Source organism: Anopheles merus, chromosome 3R (assembly GCF_017562075.2).
Source record: "Anopheles merus strain MAF chromosome 3R, AmerM5.1, whole genome shotgun sequence".
Classification (NCBI taxonomy): domain Eukaryota; kingdom Metazoa; phylum Arthropoda; class Insecta; order Diptera; family Culicidae; genus Anopheles; species Anopheles merus.
Window position 1 is genome coordinate 30,918,988 of NC_054084.1, and position 14,364 is coordinate 30,933,351.

General features: G+C 45.6%; 5 protein-coding genes, 1 long non-coding RNA gene and 1 other non-coding gene across 8 annotated transcripts in view; 5 read left to right on the forward strand and 2 right to left on the reverse strand.

Moving 5' to 3' along the window:
- The first annotated feature begins 66 nt into the window (after positions 1–66).
- On the forward strand, positions 67–1,382 carry LOC121595422 (vesicle transport through interaction with t-SNAREs homolog 1A). The gene is made up of 3 exons (XM_041919390.1): positions 67–271; positions 396–805; positions 875–1,382. The coding sequence occupies exons 1-3, from the start codon at positions 181–183 to the stop codon at positions 1,022–1,024; spliced, it is 651 nt and encodes a 216-aa protein (XP_041775324.1). The 5' UTR covers positions 67–180; the 3' UTR covers positions 1,025–1,382.
- Positions 1,383–1,484: 102 nt separating this feature from the next.
- LOC121595421 (protein l(2)37Cc) lies at positions 1,485–3,244 on the forward strand. Of its 2 annotated transcripts, none has more exons than XM_041919388.1 (3): positions 1,485–1,589; positions 1,819–1,929; positions 2,010–3,244. In XM_041919388.1, exons 2-3 carry the CDS (start codon positions 1,842–1,844, stop codon positions 2,738–2,740), a joined length of 819 nt encoding a protein of 272 aa, XP_041775322.1. In that variant the 5' UTR covers positions 1,485–1,589; positions 1,819–1,841; the 3' UTR covers positions 2,741–3,244. The 2 variants fall into 2 exon arrangements, with proteins under 2 accessions (XP_041775322.1, XP_041775323.1); XM_041919389.1 differs by having other exon boundaries at positions 1,507–1,575.
- An 89-nt stretch (positions 3,245–3,333) lies between these two features.
- LOC121595423 (60S ribosomal protein L34-like) lies at positions 3,334–5,108 on the reverse strand. The gene is made up of 3 exons (XM_041919391.1): positions 4,999–5,108; positions 4,626–4,704; positions 3,334–3,841 (listed from the first exon to the last, which is right to left on the reverse strand). Exons 2-3 carry the CDS (start codon positions 4,688–4,690, stop codon positions 3,502–3,504), a joined length of 405 nt encoding a protein of 134 aa, XP_041775325.1. The 5' UTR covers positions 4,691–4,704; positions 4,999–5,108; the 3' UTR covers positions 3,334–3,501.
- Positions 5,109–5,351: 243 nt separating this feature from the next.
- Positions 5,352–7,105, forward strand: LOC121598000 (ras-related protein Rab-30). Its single transcript, XM_041924421.1, has 2 exons — positions 5,352–5,706; positions 5,770–7,105. The coding sequence occupies exons 1-2, from the start codon at positions 5,524–5,526 to the stop codon at positions 6,217–6,219; spliced, it is 633 nt and encodes a 210-aa protein (XP_041780355.1). The 5' UTR covers positions 5,352–5,523; the 3' UTR covers positions 6,220–7,105.
- A 187-nt stretch (positions 7,106–7,292) lies between these two features.
- LOC121597998 (bone morphogenetic protein receptor type-1B) overlaps positions 7,293–14,364 on the forward strand; it is a 127,728-nt gene continuing 120,656 nt past the window's right edge. The window contains exon 1 of the mRNA XM_041924418.1: positions 7,293–7,440. Coding sequence (XP_041780352.1) covers positions 7,371–7,440 — 70 coding nt within the window. The 5' untranslated portion in view covers positions 7,293–7,370. The remainder of the gene's footprint in view (positions 7,441–14,364) is intronic.
- Positions 8,166–8,238, forward strand: Trnak-cuu. Its single transcript has one exon. It is a non-coding gene; the product is annotated as a tRNA-Lys (tRNA).
- On the reverse strand, positions 9,939–11,571 carry LOC121598004. Its single transcript, XR_006005503.1, has 3 exons — positions 11,323–11,571; positions 10,336–11,061; positions 9,939–10,268 (listed from the first exon to the last, which is right to left on the reverse strand). It is a non-coding gene; the product is annotated as an uncharacterized LOC121598004 (long non-coding RNA).

A 14,364-nucleotide genomic window follows, 5' to 3' on the forward strand; every position in this document is an offset into this window, starting at 1 on the left:
TATTTTGAATTGGGCTTGTCAAAAGAGCTGTCTTTCGAAGCAGCCCTGCTCCAAACGTCACTCGATTCGACACGAAAACATTGGAAAAGCAGCAGCAACAACAAAAAAAGTTGTAGTGCTTCGAGAAGAAAAAGGGAATATGGAAGGAGTCCTGCTGTTGTGAACGATTCATCCTCCCCGATGGAACTGATACAGGACTACGAGCAACAGTACGCCGTGCAGACGGCCGAAATTACCGCCCAGATTGGCCGAATCGCACACGCCAGTGGAGGTAGGCATTGGACAAGTCCGCTTATCAGCTAAAATATGGTTCGATGGTGACCAAGCTGATGTAAGCTGTGTGCGTGTGCGTACGTATTTATCTTCTTTCTTTTTCCCCCCCGGGGGCCCGTTAGCGGAACGCAACAAACTGATCTCGGACGTCGATCGGCAGCTGGAAGAATCGCAAGAGCTGCTGGAACAGATCGGGCTAGAGATACGCGACATTCCGCAGAACTCGCGGGCCGCCTACACCTCCCGGCTGAACTGCTACCAGGCGGAATGGAAACGGTTGCAGCAAGAGTTCAACAACGCGAAGGTGGCTCGGTCGAAGGCCGGATACGACTCGTCGGTGGATGATTTCGACGAGATCGGTATACAGGAGGACCAGAAACGGCGGCTGCTGGACAATACGGAGCGGATGGAGCGCACCAGCAACTATCTGAACGATGCGTACCGCATTTCGGTCGAGACGGAGCAGATCGGTACGCAGGTGCTGGCGGATCTTAGCCAGCAGCGTGAAACCATTCAACGGTCACGGGGAAGGGTAAATAATAGGCGTGTGGGTAGTGTGAACTTGTTTTTCTAATGAATTCCTTTTTTTGCGCATTCACAGCTACGCGAGACGGATGCTGATTTGAGCCGATCGTCCCGAATCCTTAACTCGATGATAATGCGCGCAATGCGCGAGAAGTTTATACTGGTCGTTGTGGTCGTTGCTATATTTCTGGTCCTTATCTTAAGTATTTATTTCTCGATATCGTAATCGGTATCTGGGCTGAATGGTGTTCCGATGATTCACCTTTCGCCGCCGATCGGGTGCGAGATTAGGTTCGTGTTCCGGAGTGAGTCGGGGGACGTATTATTAGGTAGGGTAATGATTTTATTTCAATTGTTGGTTTTATGTTTGTGATACTTGATTCCCCACGGCTTTTTTTCAACCCTTGGAAAAGCTACCGTATGTATTGTGAAGATTTTGTTTACGTTCGTTTCAGCTATAGCTCAGTTTTAACTAAACCATCACCAAACTCGTACCACGGTTGCAAACAGTGCAAACTGCACGCGCTAGACTAATGCAAAGTTTATGTATATGTACAATAAAAACCATTCCAATTTGAAGGAAAAGTAAAGTGTAAAATAATTTTAGAAATAAATATAAATTTCGAATTTTGAATTAGGTCGTTCTGGCAACACTGCTCTCTTCGCTCGCTGGTGCAAACGTCAGCTGGCAGCACGGTCGCGATTGACAGATTGATTACCATTCTAGAACTGCAACACAGTGTTTCACGTTGTGCATTACGCAAAGTTTATCTACCGGTAAAGTGTGTAAAGTACGTTGATTTTATCCTTCTTTTCGATATTCTCGTTGTTTGAGAAGTAGTTGTTCCCATAAGGATGCAGAGTTGAAGCTATAAAGCTAGAAAAACACCCAAACAAAGCGTTCCCGGGTGCTGCTTCCGAGCAGGGACATCTAACCTCATTTGCTAAATATGATGCAATTGTTGTTTTTAATGTGTTCAAGAGTCTAATTTGCATCTCCATCGCTCCTCCCGTTTGCAGATATCGTCAAAACCAATCCAGCAATGGCAACGCAGTTCCTGAATCGTATCGGTCAGCTCGGTCTAGGAGTGGCCGTCATCGGCGGTGTTGTAAACTCGGCGTTATATAACGGTAAGCGACACGGGAGGTCGCTTGTTTTGTAGCCGGCACCACCATCTCACCCGCTAACCCCTGTATTCTTCTGCTTACAGTTGACGGTGGCCATCGGGCGGTCATTTTCGATCGATTCAGCGGCGTCAAGCAGCAGGTGACCGGCGAGGGCACACACTTCTTCGTGCCGTGGGTGCAGCGGCCGATCATTTTCGACATTCGGTCGCAGCCGCGCAACGTACCGGTCATCACCGGTAGTAAGGATCTGCAGAACGTCAACATCACGCTCCGTATTCTGTTCCGCCCGGTGCCGGACCAGCTGCCAAAGATCTACACCATCCTCGGGCAGGATTACGACGAGCGGGTGCTGCCCTCCATCACGACGGAAGTGCTGAAGGCGGTCGTGGCCCAGTTCGATGCGGGCGAGCTGATCACGCAGCGTGAGATGGTGTCGCAGAAGGTGTCGGACGATCTGACCGAGCGTGCCGCCCAGTTCGGCGTGATACTGGACGACATCTCCATTACGCATCTCACGTTCGGCAAGGAGTTTACGCAGGCCGTCGAAATGAAGCAGGTCGCACAGCAGGAGGCCGAGAAGGCCCGCTTCATGGTGGAGAAGGCGGAGCAGATGAAGCAGGCGGCCATCATTACGGCGGAGGGTGACGCACAGGCCGCCCAGATGTTGGCCCGTTCGCTCAAAGAGTCCGGCGATGGTTTGATCGAGCTGCGACGTATTGAGGCGGCTGAGGATATCGCTTACCAGATGAGCCGGTCGCGTGGCGTCAACTATTTGCCGGCCGGGCAACAGACGCTGCTCAGTCTCCCACAGTAAGGGGGGTGGGGTAGAAGAGGGCAGAGGAGGTTGACCCCAGCTCGAAAGCTTACAACTTTAAAATAACGACGTTGTGTGTCGGGAGAGAATTTGGTTTAAGTCGAAATGCTGTTTTACTGTCCACCACCAGATTACGTTGAGCTACGCAAATGCCAAATAGCGGGGCGGACTAATACTAGTTACGAGAGGATCGAGTTGTTTTATTGAAGGTACCTCTCCTTCGCTACCGCGACAAAGCGGTCAACAACCCCTTCTTAAATGCATTAGGATCGTTCATCGGAAATGCATTTTGGTGGACGTTGGAAGCATTTGCGCACGTGCGGTTCTTCAGCCCGGTGGTGTTTATAATAGAAATAGCGTTAGAAAGGTAATTTCGGGGGAAGAGGATACCGTCTCACCAGGGTGGATATGAATCCTTAGCACCGCATGAAAGCATTGGTGTAAACAGTGCATTTAAGAAAAAGAAATGGCGAGGAAGATTAAATCATTATTGAATACCTCAAATCCTGTATTTTGTTATTTGTACTCGAAAGAACTAGAATTACTTCCATAATTTCGGATTAAACATGAATGAGAGAGCCAACAACTCCACGTAAGTTCCGTATCAATCTTCCGCTTTTGTTTGTATTCTCCTTTCAGAGTGGATTCTTAACGTTTATACACACACACCCTCCTCCTTCTTCTCCTCTACATTCTTCGCGTGTGCGCGGGCATTCTCAGAGACCCTGAGGACACCACCACCACCACCATCAATCTCGAGCTTACTTCGATTTGCTGGCACCGGCCTTGGTGGTCTTGGTGGTCTTCGGGGCCTTGACCGGTTTGCCGACCGGCTTGGCCTGCTGCTGAGCGCGCAGCACCTTCACGACCTTCTGCTCGTCGATCAGGAATGCACGGATGATGCGCTCACGCAGACAGTGGTGGCACAGGACACCACCGAACGTACGGGTGACGGTCTTCAGGCGACGGCTCATACGCGGGCGCTCGCACGGCCGGGAGGGCTTGATGCCGTTCAGCTCCTTCTTGCACTGGCCGCATTTCGGGAGGGTACGGCGTTTCTTCACGTACTGGTAAACCAGACGGCCACCTGGCGTGCGAACACTGTGGAGAAAGCGGGGGCATGCGATTAGCAAATCAATTGTCCTGATGACGAAAAACTGCACTAAGAAAGAACCATTCCATCCCGTTGAGCGACTCATGTATTCGCGTAAAGAAGTATCCTGCTCCATCGTTTCATTTTGAAGCAGAATAGGCAAACAACGAACCATACCGATTGCTCTGGCACAAATAGTGAGCATCGAAACACTAGACGAGCGAGCCGATGGTAGCAAACATTGTGCGACTATCCCGTAAAGGTTTCCACATTCATCGAGCGACCAATGTATTCCTCGTAAAGGAAGTATCCTGTTCCATTTTGTCCATTCAGAATCAGGATAGGCAAATGAGGAACGAAACTGATTTCTCTGGCACAAATAGTGAGCATCGAAACACTTGCCGAGCGAGCCGATGGTAGCAAACATTGTGCGGAAGTAGTAGGCCACGGTAGTAGCTTAAACGCTCTTTCGATTTGAATGGTAGCACTGGAGTTGGTACGATTGTATGCTTCCGGGAAAGTACCCAGCACTATGATCCCTTTTCACGTGGGAGTGCAGGATAGGCAAAGGAAGAACACACTTTTCTCTCTAGCACCAACAGGCAGCACCGGGACACCATAAAGCGTGTGAACCGTTGACGAAAAGCCATGGAGTGCGGAATCTTCATACGGTTCCAGGAACCGATAGGACGTCTAGCTCGCAGTCAACGATGGAATGGGTTCTTTCTTACAGACACTCTGTCCCTCGATCTTGTTGAGGGAACCCGCTTTCATGCTGCATTCGATACGTACATACGGCGTTTGTTAGACTTGGTGTTGTACGACAAGCGTCGTCGAAGCGTCAGTCGCTGGACCATTTTGGCGAATTATTCTACAAAGAAAATGAAACAACAATCGTTATTAACCCTCAATTCGATGATGGGTAGAGAAATCTAGAAGTAGAAAGAGCATTTTGACAGCTTCCATACAACTCCGGCACCGAGCGCTTCCGACACCGGTGTACGACGGTCGGAACCAAACCAACGCTCGAAGAAGGCGATTCACGCGCTGTAAAGGCGCTTTTCATTTTTCACATTCAAGTAAAAACATTCACCAATCCTCTGAGCGATGGTTTGTTGTTGGATTCGGCCGCAAAATGCTTGCAATCGTTGAAAATAACACGCACCCTCACGAAGTGTGTCCACCAGCAAGCACGTAAACCGGAAAAAGGGGGAAAACAAGAGTGTCAACAATGACAACACGATGACACAGTGCCGGAAATACGCGAACGCGTTTGCTTCGAGCTGTCAAACGGATGGACAATGACAGGTGTGCGTTTTTGATGGAGTTTGTTTTGAAATAATAAAACAGAAAACTCGTTTGATGTTTGATTTTTAAATTTTATTTTAATCACGATTTTTGTAATAATTTCAGCTTATTTTGAATCATTATTTACAACACGTTACGAATGGTTAACTAGCGAACTCTACGCTCTAAACAGGCTCTTTGTTGACGAGCTGTCACTTTGTTCCGATCAAAATAAAGTCCTGTCAAAGCTAGTTAATTAAATCAGTGCAAAAAGAACGGCGAAGAAAAAAGGGAAACAGAAAAGTTCCAATCCATCTGTGGTTGTCCGTGTGTGTGTTTTTGGTTTTAGCCGGAAAATCAAACCCCCGGCCAGCGCTCCACTGTGCTCTCCCGCAGGGGGGAAATGATGGCTTCGGTGCGCATACCGGAGCAAAAGATCATACTGTGCGGCGAGTATGGCGTTGGGAAGAGCTCAATATTCCGTCGGTTCGCGACGAACAACTTCGTTACTGCGGCCGACCGGAAGTCTACCCTAGGGCTGGACCACTACGGCCGAACATTCACCGTGGGAGACAAAGAAATTAAGGTATGTGAGTGGAGGTGTCCCGTTGCACCAGCCGTAACCTGATCGCCTTTGTCTTTGTTTTAGCTTCAACTGTGGGACACGGGCGGCATGGAGCGGGTTGCCTCGGTTACCTCGAGCTACTACAAGTTCGCCGAGGCGGCCATCCTGGTGTTTGCGCTGGACAACGAATCCTCCTTTCACGCCCTGTCGCAGCACATGCTGGACGTGGTGACGTACGCGGAGAATGCCAAAATTTTTCTCGTAGGCAATAAGGTAGACCTAGAATCGAGCAGCACCGATCCGCCGGTGACGGACGCGGACATGGAGTCGTTCTGCGAGCAGTGCCACAGTCTGATCAGCGCCACGTACAAAACGTCCTGCAAGACGGGCGACGGGCTGGAGGAGATGTTCCGCGACATTGCCGGCACGCTGGTCGAGTCGAACCGATCGCGGCTGGAGCTGCAGGCGCTGGAAAGCCACGGCTTCAAGATACATCCACCGGACGAGGTGAACGATCCGAGCTGCCTGTGCTAGCTGCTGGCTGGCTCGTATCTTATGACTGTGGTTGTTTGCTTTTTTTCGAGCGCTGCTCTCACGCAGCAGGGAAGCAAGGGTGGTTGAACGGCTTATCTGTTGAACGATAAACACAACCCCCCATCCAATGGCATAGTTTTGCTTCTAGCGTGTGTTTTCTTCAGCCAATCCCCCAATCAAATTCATGCAACGGAGCCGTCCGTGCGAAATGCGCCATCAAAATAGCATTTATTTGACAAAGAAAAGCCCGCCGCTTTGAATGTGTGAAGGGGTTTGCATTCCTCTTGCCAAAAAAAAAAAATTGCCAACTGCTATACAAAACAACAAACATAGAAAACCCCTACAACTACAAGAAAGTGCCATCGATAACACGTTCCAGATTTACCCGAACGTTCCGGACGAAGCGGCGTTGGATTGGAACAAAACACAAAGAAGCGGAAAATGTAATCAAAATCTAATTTATAACCATCATTCATCTATAATTACTTCTTACAATCCTTGCTCTAACAATCATGCGCAGCTAACAGGGGGGCACGGACACGCGATAGTTGAAGCAAATTTGTATCGATTTGCAGACAGGGAGGCTTCTACCACTTCTAATTAGAGCTAGTTATCGTAGCTTTCGTTGTGTTTTTTTCCTCGTTGTAGAACCATGTATTTATCACATCCACATGCATCTGCCTAGGGCTTAGGATATATAGAATCGGAGTCACACGCGCACGACACGAAAAGCCGAGCCGGGAAGTGCCGGGCCGCGAAGCGAAACGAACCGTGTCCGCGGGCCTCCATTTGGCCGTCGTATTCGATGTGTGTGCGTGTTTGTGAGTGACAGGGAGGAAGCTTTTTTGAATAAACTATTGATTGAATAACAAATCTTGCTTAATTTAATTAATTGTGCCGGCGACGCTCGTTTGCACCTCGTTTTGTTTGAATAAACAGGCGACCGAACGCCGCACTTGATCGGTTGATATCACAACACGAGCGAAAAACATCGCCGCCCCATTCGCTCTCTGCGAGCGATTGACACAAAGCGCACGAAACGTCAAAGCAAGCGCTGGAAAAACAACGAAACATCGCGGCGCAGCTACACAACAGTGATCGCAGGGGGACTGTTTTTGACGCGAAGCTGATCGGGAAAAGCTGACGAAAACATGAGTGTTTGTGAGTGTTTCGTGCTGTTGTTGCTGTTTTCCGGCGGGATTTTAGCGGCCAGCGATCAAGGTAAGTGGGTGCAATTGTTATTCCCCGCTGTTTCCGTGCAGGGAGAGCAGTGTGTCAATCCGTGTGAATATCCGTCCGACGGGTGGTGATCCCGACATTGTGGCTCCAGTCTGTGGAATCTTGCGCACAGCATCCGTCCGTCCGTCTGCGCGTGTGCGTGAGCGAGACCGCACGATGACTATGTCGACCCCCGATCGAAAGGGGTTTGTTTGTGATGAAGTTTGTTGTTTTTTGTTGTTGAGATAACTGCAAGTGCATGTGATGTTTTCTATTGATAGTGATGCAACAGCGTACGATTTGCTGGATGTACAGCTGGGAAGAAGAGATTACTTTTGGGATGGATGGGAAAAGATAAGCGATCGCAGCAGGATTCGAAACAGGTTGGCTGGTGGAAAGATCGAGTAAGCAAAAACGGTGCGCGCTCGCCTAAGCATGCTTGGATGCTGCAGAGCAAGAGCAAGAGAGAGAGAGAGAGACAACTATAATAGTGTGATCTGTTTCGTGTGGAGTGTGCGCAATCGAAGTGATCCTGCCATGATCATGCTGGCGGAGATTAATGCGGGGGGGGGGGGGGGGAGTCCGCGATGGGAAAGGGAGCGATGTTTGTTGACAAAAGGAATCAGGAACGGATCGAGTGCGTGTGTGACCGCAAGGGGTACGGGCTGAACATTAGAAAGGGCGTTTGCTGTTGATGTGCTTGAAGGTCGAAGCGGTGAGAGCAACCGGCCCGGCTAGCTCAGTCGGTAGAGCATGAGACTCTTAATCTCAGGGTCGTGGGTTCGAGCCCCACGTTGGGCGCTGCAGAAAATCTTTTTTAAATTAGTTAGAGGAGTGGTTGCGGTATTTCTCGCATGCTTGATAGTGTGAGAAGTGTAGCTATCATCGATCACGTTTCAATGATCATCACCAACAGGTATCTGAATAGAAGACGGTCATGATCCATATTTCCCTTTCCCACGGGGTGGCATGGCATACTGTGTCCCCTTGAAGTTGAAATTTTCACACAGCGTTTTTCAACTAAGGAAATTACAGGAAAAACTCTTTCCGTGTGGCTCTCACTGGGGAAAAATATATACCAGTACCTGTCACACCATATTGCAAGCACTTCCCGCTGATCATACTGACAACCCGTCTTGCCTTGTTACGTCTCAAGGAAATGTCGAAAGCTGGTCGCGATAAGGCAAAAACACGTCGATCCCATCTTTTCTTCCCCTTGCGGCTCCTGCGTACGTTGCGTATTTTTGCGCGATGAACTGATTCACACGATCCTGTTCTTGGACGCGCATCGATCGATTGGATCGAACAGCAGCAACTTGTTGTAGGGAAAGAAAAGTCAATCCCAAAGGAGGGGGTACAACACAGTTGCACTGTTGCACATTATTTGTAATCATGCTGCGTACGTGAAAGCATTATGTTCCATTTTCGTATGTGTGCGGGAGCAGGCTAACGGCGATAGGGGTTGATGTTGTGATCGGCAAACGATCGCTTTCCATGTTGGGAGTCATCATTATGCGAACATAGAAGGTAGCGCAGCCACCCGCTATGCATTACATTTAAAACAAAAATACAATTTAAGGGCATTTGTACGTAATAATGTTCAACAATTGTTAAAGGACAACTGGTTTTCTCGGATCCTTAAATAACCGAAAAGTGTTTGAAAGAGTTTAATGTAGATCTGTATGGACTTATTTTATTCTTATTTGGCGCAACAAAGGGCAGTGTGTTGTACTTTTGGTGCCTTCATTATTGGTTGTACCAGTATACTATCGAATATCTCCACTATTTTACGCAGGGTGGTCCCGTGGTACAGTCGTCGACTCACATGACTTAACAACTTGCTCGCCATGGGTTCAAATCAAGAATGGGGACCGTCCTTCCGTACCAAGGACTTGACTTTATCCGGCTTTTCGTGTGGGGTGGTGGGTACTACTTGAATAAGTCTCGAAAGGCTTGTAAAATAGGCCCCCAGGCCCGGGCTTGTCCACGTAGGTAGTTACGCAATCTAGAGGAAGAGTATCCCTAAGAGAAGTTTTGAGGGCTTGGTTCCTCATACCGGGTTTAAACCTATGATGTGACCCTTTCTCGAGAGTATTTTGGAATGTTCTTTTAATGGTCAATATACAGGCGTCCCCCGAGTTACGACCCCCTCGAGTTACGAAGATTCGCAGATAGGACGATTTTGATTTTGACAGTTAAAAGTTGTCATTGACAAGAAATTGATGTATTTTTTTTTTGAATATATGGGCTGATAAACGTTATACATACATTTCCAAAGATTCCCAAACTACCCGATCTTGAATATCTTTATTGTGTACGGTTTTTAAAATATAAGTATTACATTATCGAACATTATTTTAAATAAAATACACGATATCATAAATTTCAACTCTTCAACTTCGGTTATAAACTTTATATTCAGAGATATTCGACATACGACTTTTTCGACTTACGCCTTGCTTTGGGACATTGTTTCGGTCCCAAATAAAGTCGTATCTCGGGGGACACCTGTACCTGATTTATAATTCTTTATATTTTTTTTCAAAATTTTGGTTTTAATTATCTCGAGATGACGCTGACGCTGCAACATTAAAGTAGTAGTAATTTCATGAATTAGAACAGCCCACAATTTTGTTTTTTTAATCTCATGTCTTTTTTCGTAATTATTCGCCTTCAATTTACACCGACTTAAGTATTTTTAATCTTCGATCTGGCAAGCATATAATCTCAAATATGAATCCTAAGGTAAAATACAGTCTGTTCCCGAGTTACGCGGTTCTCGACTTACGCGGATTCGGAGGTACACGGTGTTCTAAATTTGACAGATAGTACTAAAATAAATAAAAATATCCGAGTTATCAATTGTATTTTGGCCGAAAACCGTGAAACTCGACTTACGCTGATATTTGAGTTACGCGGATTCCTCGGGAACGCAGAAACCGTGTAGCTCGGGAGCAGACTTTACATTTTTCTTTGTAAGGCATTTTCTCCTTGAAACTATCATATCCCAGGGAATATTCTGTTTTTCGCCTCGGTCTTAGTGATTTTTTGTCTGTTTCACACTTCAAAAAGGTCTAGTATATCGGCTTTTGATGGTCAAATGGGCTTTATCAAATTGCTATTATTGCTATATTGTCCCATACTTTCTCAAAAACAAGGCGTTCAAGTGGTCAACTGCACACTCTTGGGCATAGTTTCTTGGCTAATTGGAAGGAGCACAATTGTACCGTACTGCATCGAAATACGGACACTTAAGGCATTTTTGGCATGTACTAATTTCTCATTAATTAATATTTAATTCGTCATACTCCAGCATAACTCATTTTACTAAAGCAAACCTTCTAGAATCGAGAAAAAAAATTAAGATTTCCAATAATTTTACTCGAAACACTGCCAGAACTCATAAAACTGCAACGATATTTTGATTCATTTTCTGGACAGTTTCGAGCCCATGTTGGTTATATTGTCCTCATGGTTCGACAGGACGACGTTCTTACTGCATGCGGTTTTTCTCTTGCATGGAACCGAAGAACTGCTGCGCGATACGAAGATTTGTACGGCACATCTATCTTCAAATATCGTTGTTTTATTATTATCACTGATTCTTTGTTCTGGTTATTATCACTGTAAAAAAAACGTATTTTTATACAATTAATCACAATTTAGCCGGTCTCATGGTACAGTCGTCAACTCGTACGACTTAACAACATGCCCGTCATGGGTTCAAGCCCCAAATAGACCGTGCCGCCATACGTAGGACTGACTATCCTGCTATGGGGGGAAATCAATAAGTCACTGAAAGCCAACCCCACAAGTGGGTTGGCAGCCCTTGACCGGCATCGGTTGTTGAGCCAAAGCAAAAGAAGAAGAAGAATCACAATTTACTTCGGCTGTCCGGAACTAAAATCAAGATAAACAATATTGCTCCGAATTCGGGACAGTATTAAATATGAGTTTTAATGAAATTCGTAGCACAATTTGATAAAACACTGTTATTTTCACGATATATTTCTATGCACTTGGACACGATTAATAGGAATTATAGAATAAATAACACTGGCGTGGGTTTGAAGCAAAACTGCTAAGAAAGCATCTGGTGGCGACAGAAAATATTTATTTACTGCGCCATCAGGGCCTACTAGGGGTCAGATACATTTTTTATATACAGTCAGTCCAAAAAGTATTCGTCTAGCTGAATATTTTGCAGAAAAAGGGGAACTATGGCCGCAATAGACATGGGGTGGTAAAAGTAATCATGAGGTTTGATAAAGGGACTATCAATACACACGTTTTGCTAAAAAATAAGCATTAACATAGTGCAATAACAACTAAATTATTTAAAAAACTAAAAAAAGTCGTTCGATGGGCGCGCAAAAAGTATTCGTCTATCAGACTTTTGGCATAAAATACGTATGAAAACAAAGGTTATGGAATCAAAAAATTTCCTGTTCTTGTTTCTTATTGCATTTATGACTATTGGTGACTACTTGCAAAATTCAAGAACTCTTTTGAACCTTTAAAAAGGCGTATTTTTGATCCACTTATCCTACAAGACTTGTTACAATTATCCTCTGATAGAAATATTGCATTTCCGGACTACGTGGCCAAGTTCCATTGAAAAATGGCAACTGATATCATATTGAGAGTCTACTAAATCATTTTCATCAGCTTGGTTCCAGCTGGTTTGGTTTTTCAGGCAAATGACAATGCTCTGTATGTTCTCCAGCTCGACTGTTCTTGAAACATGTGATACATTTTAAGTACAATTTCTCAGAACTGGGACTCAAAGTACTTAAAAACTGCATTAATATGTTTCCCCTTCTCGTCTCCAATAAATTTGAATCATTTTTCTAGCTCTCCTTACCGCACTGAGCCCTAGTATCATGACTCCATGATGCTACCGTTACCCGAGATTTTGATGTTGGATCTTAGTAGACTGTCTTCGCTATACTAGACGGCGGCCGTATGACCCTGGCGATTTAAACATGTTTTAATATGTTAGTAGAGTCTAATTTGAAACAAATTCCTGAATTATTTGATGCACCTTAACAGATCTGGCCACTTTCTGTGTATGGTATTATTCAAACAAAACATGTATGTAACAACTCACTCATTCAACCTATTACATGACCAGCTACGATGAAATGCAGCATGACCCTTCAACCAAATGTGACCCATATATTTTCCTTTTCTTATTGTCCATCACAAAATGCACTGATTCCATGGTAAAATTTGATTTTTTGGACATTAAACCGCTTCTTTCAATCTAACGAAACCTCACAACCGTCCAGGATGGCTGCTTACATGGCAGTTTGTCACACAATTAGTGTCAGAAAAATGGCCAAACTCTGATCAAATGAAGGAACGAGCCCTTCCACACATTTTGTAACCTTCAAAAATGGGTAGGATAGTTATGCATAAGTTAAAGATACGATTTTCGCCATCATGCTCCAATCATTTAACTCCCCCGCCTTTAGTGCCTCTCTGACCGCTCAAAGTGCAATTGAAACAACAGAAATGCATTATTTTAGAAGAAAGTCACCAGTAAATTGATAATAATAAATTTAATTCACGTCTACGTTGTGTTTGTCCAGTGTAAATAATTAAAAAGCTAGATGGACGAATACTTTTTGCGCGCCCATCAAACGACTTTTTTTAGTTTTTTATGTATTTTGGTTGCTATTGCACTATTTAAATGCTTATTTTTTAGCAAAACGTGTGTAATGATGGTCCCTTTAGCAAACCTCATCATTACTTTTATCGCCCCATGCCTATTGCGGCCATAATTCGCCTTTTTCTGTAAAATATTCAGCTAGACGAATACTTTTTGGACTGACTGTATTCTAGCACATCATGACCATTACATAAAATTAAAAAGCGGTATGGCCAGGGATCTAGATCTGAAGCAATTCAAAGAAAAAAACATGCCGATTGTCTGGAATTTAAAGCTGTCCGTAATTTGAAGCATAACGGTATTGCTTTCTTTTAGAAATATCATCTTCAATAACCATTCCAGCATCCATCCCGAAAAAGATCTACTGTAAAATCTGAGCACGAGAAAACCGTTTGCGTCCCATCTCCCATCGCTGTTTGATATTCCCGTTCACGGATGGTTCAAAGACGCGAGACGGTTGGGCAAACACTCTGCCGTATCTCTGTCTGTGCATAAAAGCGCGTATTTATGCAACCCCCCGAAGTGTTTGCTTGCAATTCAAATGATTGTAAATATTTATCAGCGGTGTACTGATGCTGATGCAAGTACGCATATCGTCGTCGCCCATCCGATTGGGAGAGGAGGCGCACACCGACACGAACACGATCCCCAGCCCATCTTCTTCAGTCCAACCCGCGCGGAGTCTTTATTCCCCCTGGCACGGACCCGGTCGACGGGGCCAATGTGTCATACGAATATTGACACATCTTCTCCAAGCCGCAGCGTTGAATCTGCGTCCCCGGGTGAATTGCCCGTTTTCTGCCGATTGGACTTTAAAATGAGAAAAAGGAGCGCTTGTGTGTGTGCGTTTGTCGCTTCCTGGGCGAAGGTAATTTCTTATTGATTTTTCATCTCGATTTGGAATTCACATTTACCTTGCTTCTGCTTCTCCTGTTCCGATGCGCGCCCTCCCCCTGGAACCCGTATATCATTAACAGCATTATGGGAAAATGTTTCCAAGGTTTTGGACGGCCGGCCTCCCCGCTATGGTTGGGGCAGCAAAACGGGTTGGACGGACGCGTACAAAACCGGGACGGAAGAAGCAACATACCATACCGACCGGTGGTGTGTATGAATGCTGTTGCTGCTGCTGCTGCTGCTACTGCTGTTGCTGTCATACCCCCGCTCGGGAGCTGTGATTCCTGTTCTTGTGTGTTGCTCCGATCGATCACCCTTTTGTAGCGGCGAGTCTGGGTCAGGTTTTTGGTTTGGAT

What these genes read in the sequence shown, in the direction of transcription:
- LOC121595422 (XM_041919390.1), top strand. Translation starts at nt 181, where the DNA reads ATGGAACTGATACAGGACTACGAGCAACAGTACGCCGTGCAGACGGCC. An exon ending in AATCGCACACGCCAGTGGAG is followed by an intron (nt 272 to 395) that starts GTAGGCATTGGA and finishes GGGGCCCGTTAG; the next exon opens with CGGAACGCAACAAACTGATC. An exon ending in TTCAACGGTCACGGGGAAGG is followed by an intron (nt 806 to 874) that starts GTAAATAATAGG and finishes GCGCATTCACAG; the next exon opens with CTACGCGAGACGGATGCTGA.
- LOC121595421 (XM_041919388.1), top strand. Translation starts at nt 1,842, where the DNA reads ATGGCAACGCAGTTCCTGAATCGTATCGGTCAGCTCGGTCTAGGAGTG. An exon ending in AAACTCGGCGTTATATAACG is followed by an intron (nt 1,930 to 2,009) that starts GTAAGCGACACG and finishes TTCTGCTTACAG; the next exon opens with TTGACGGTGGCCATCGGGCG.
- LOC121595423 (XM_041919391.1), bottom strand. Translation starts at nt 4,690, where the DNA reads ATGGTCCAGCGACTGACGCTTCGACGACGCTTGTCGTACAACACCAAG. An exon ending in AAGTCTAACAAACGCCGTAT is followed by an intron (nt 3,842 to 4,625) that starts GTACGTATCGAA and finishes CTTTCTCCACAG; the next exon opens with TGTTCGCACGCCAGGTGGCC.
- LOC121598000 (XM_041924421.1), top strand. Translation starts at nt 5,524, where the DNA reads ATGATGGCTTCGGTGCGCATACCGGAGCAAAAGATCATACTGTGCGGC. An exon ending in TGGGAGACAAAGAAATTAAG is followed by an intron (nt 5,707 to 5,769) that starts GTATGTGAGTGG and finishes TCTTTGTTTTAG; the next exon opens with CTTCAACTGTGGGACACGGG.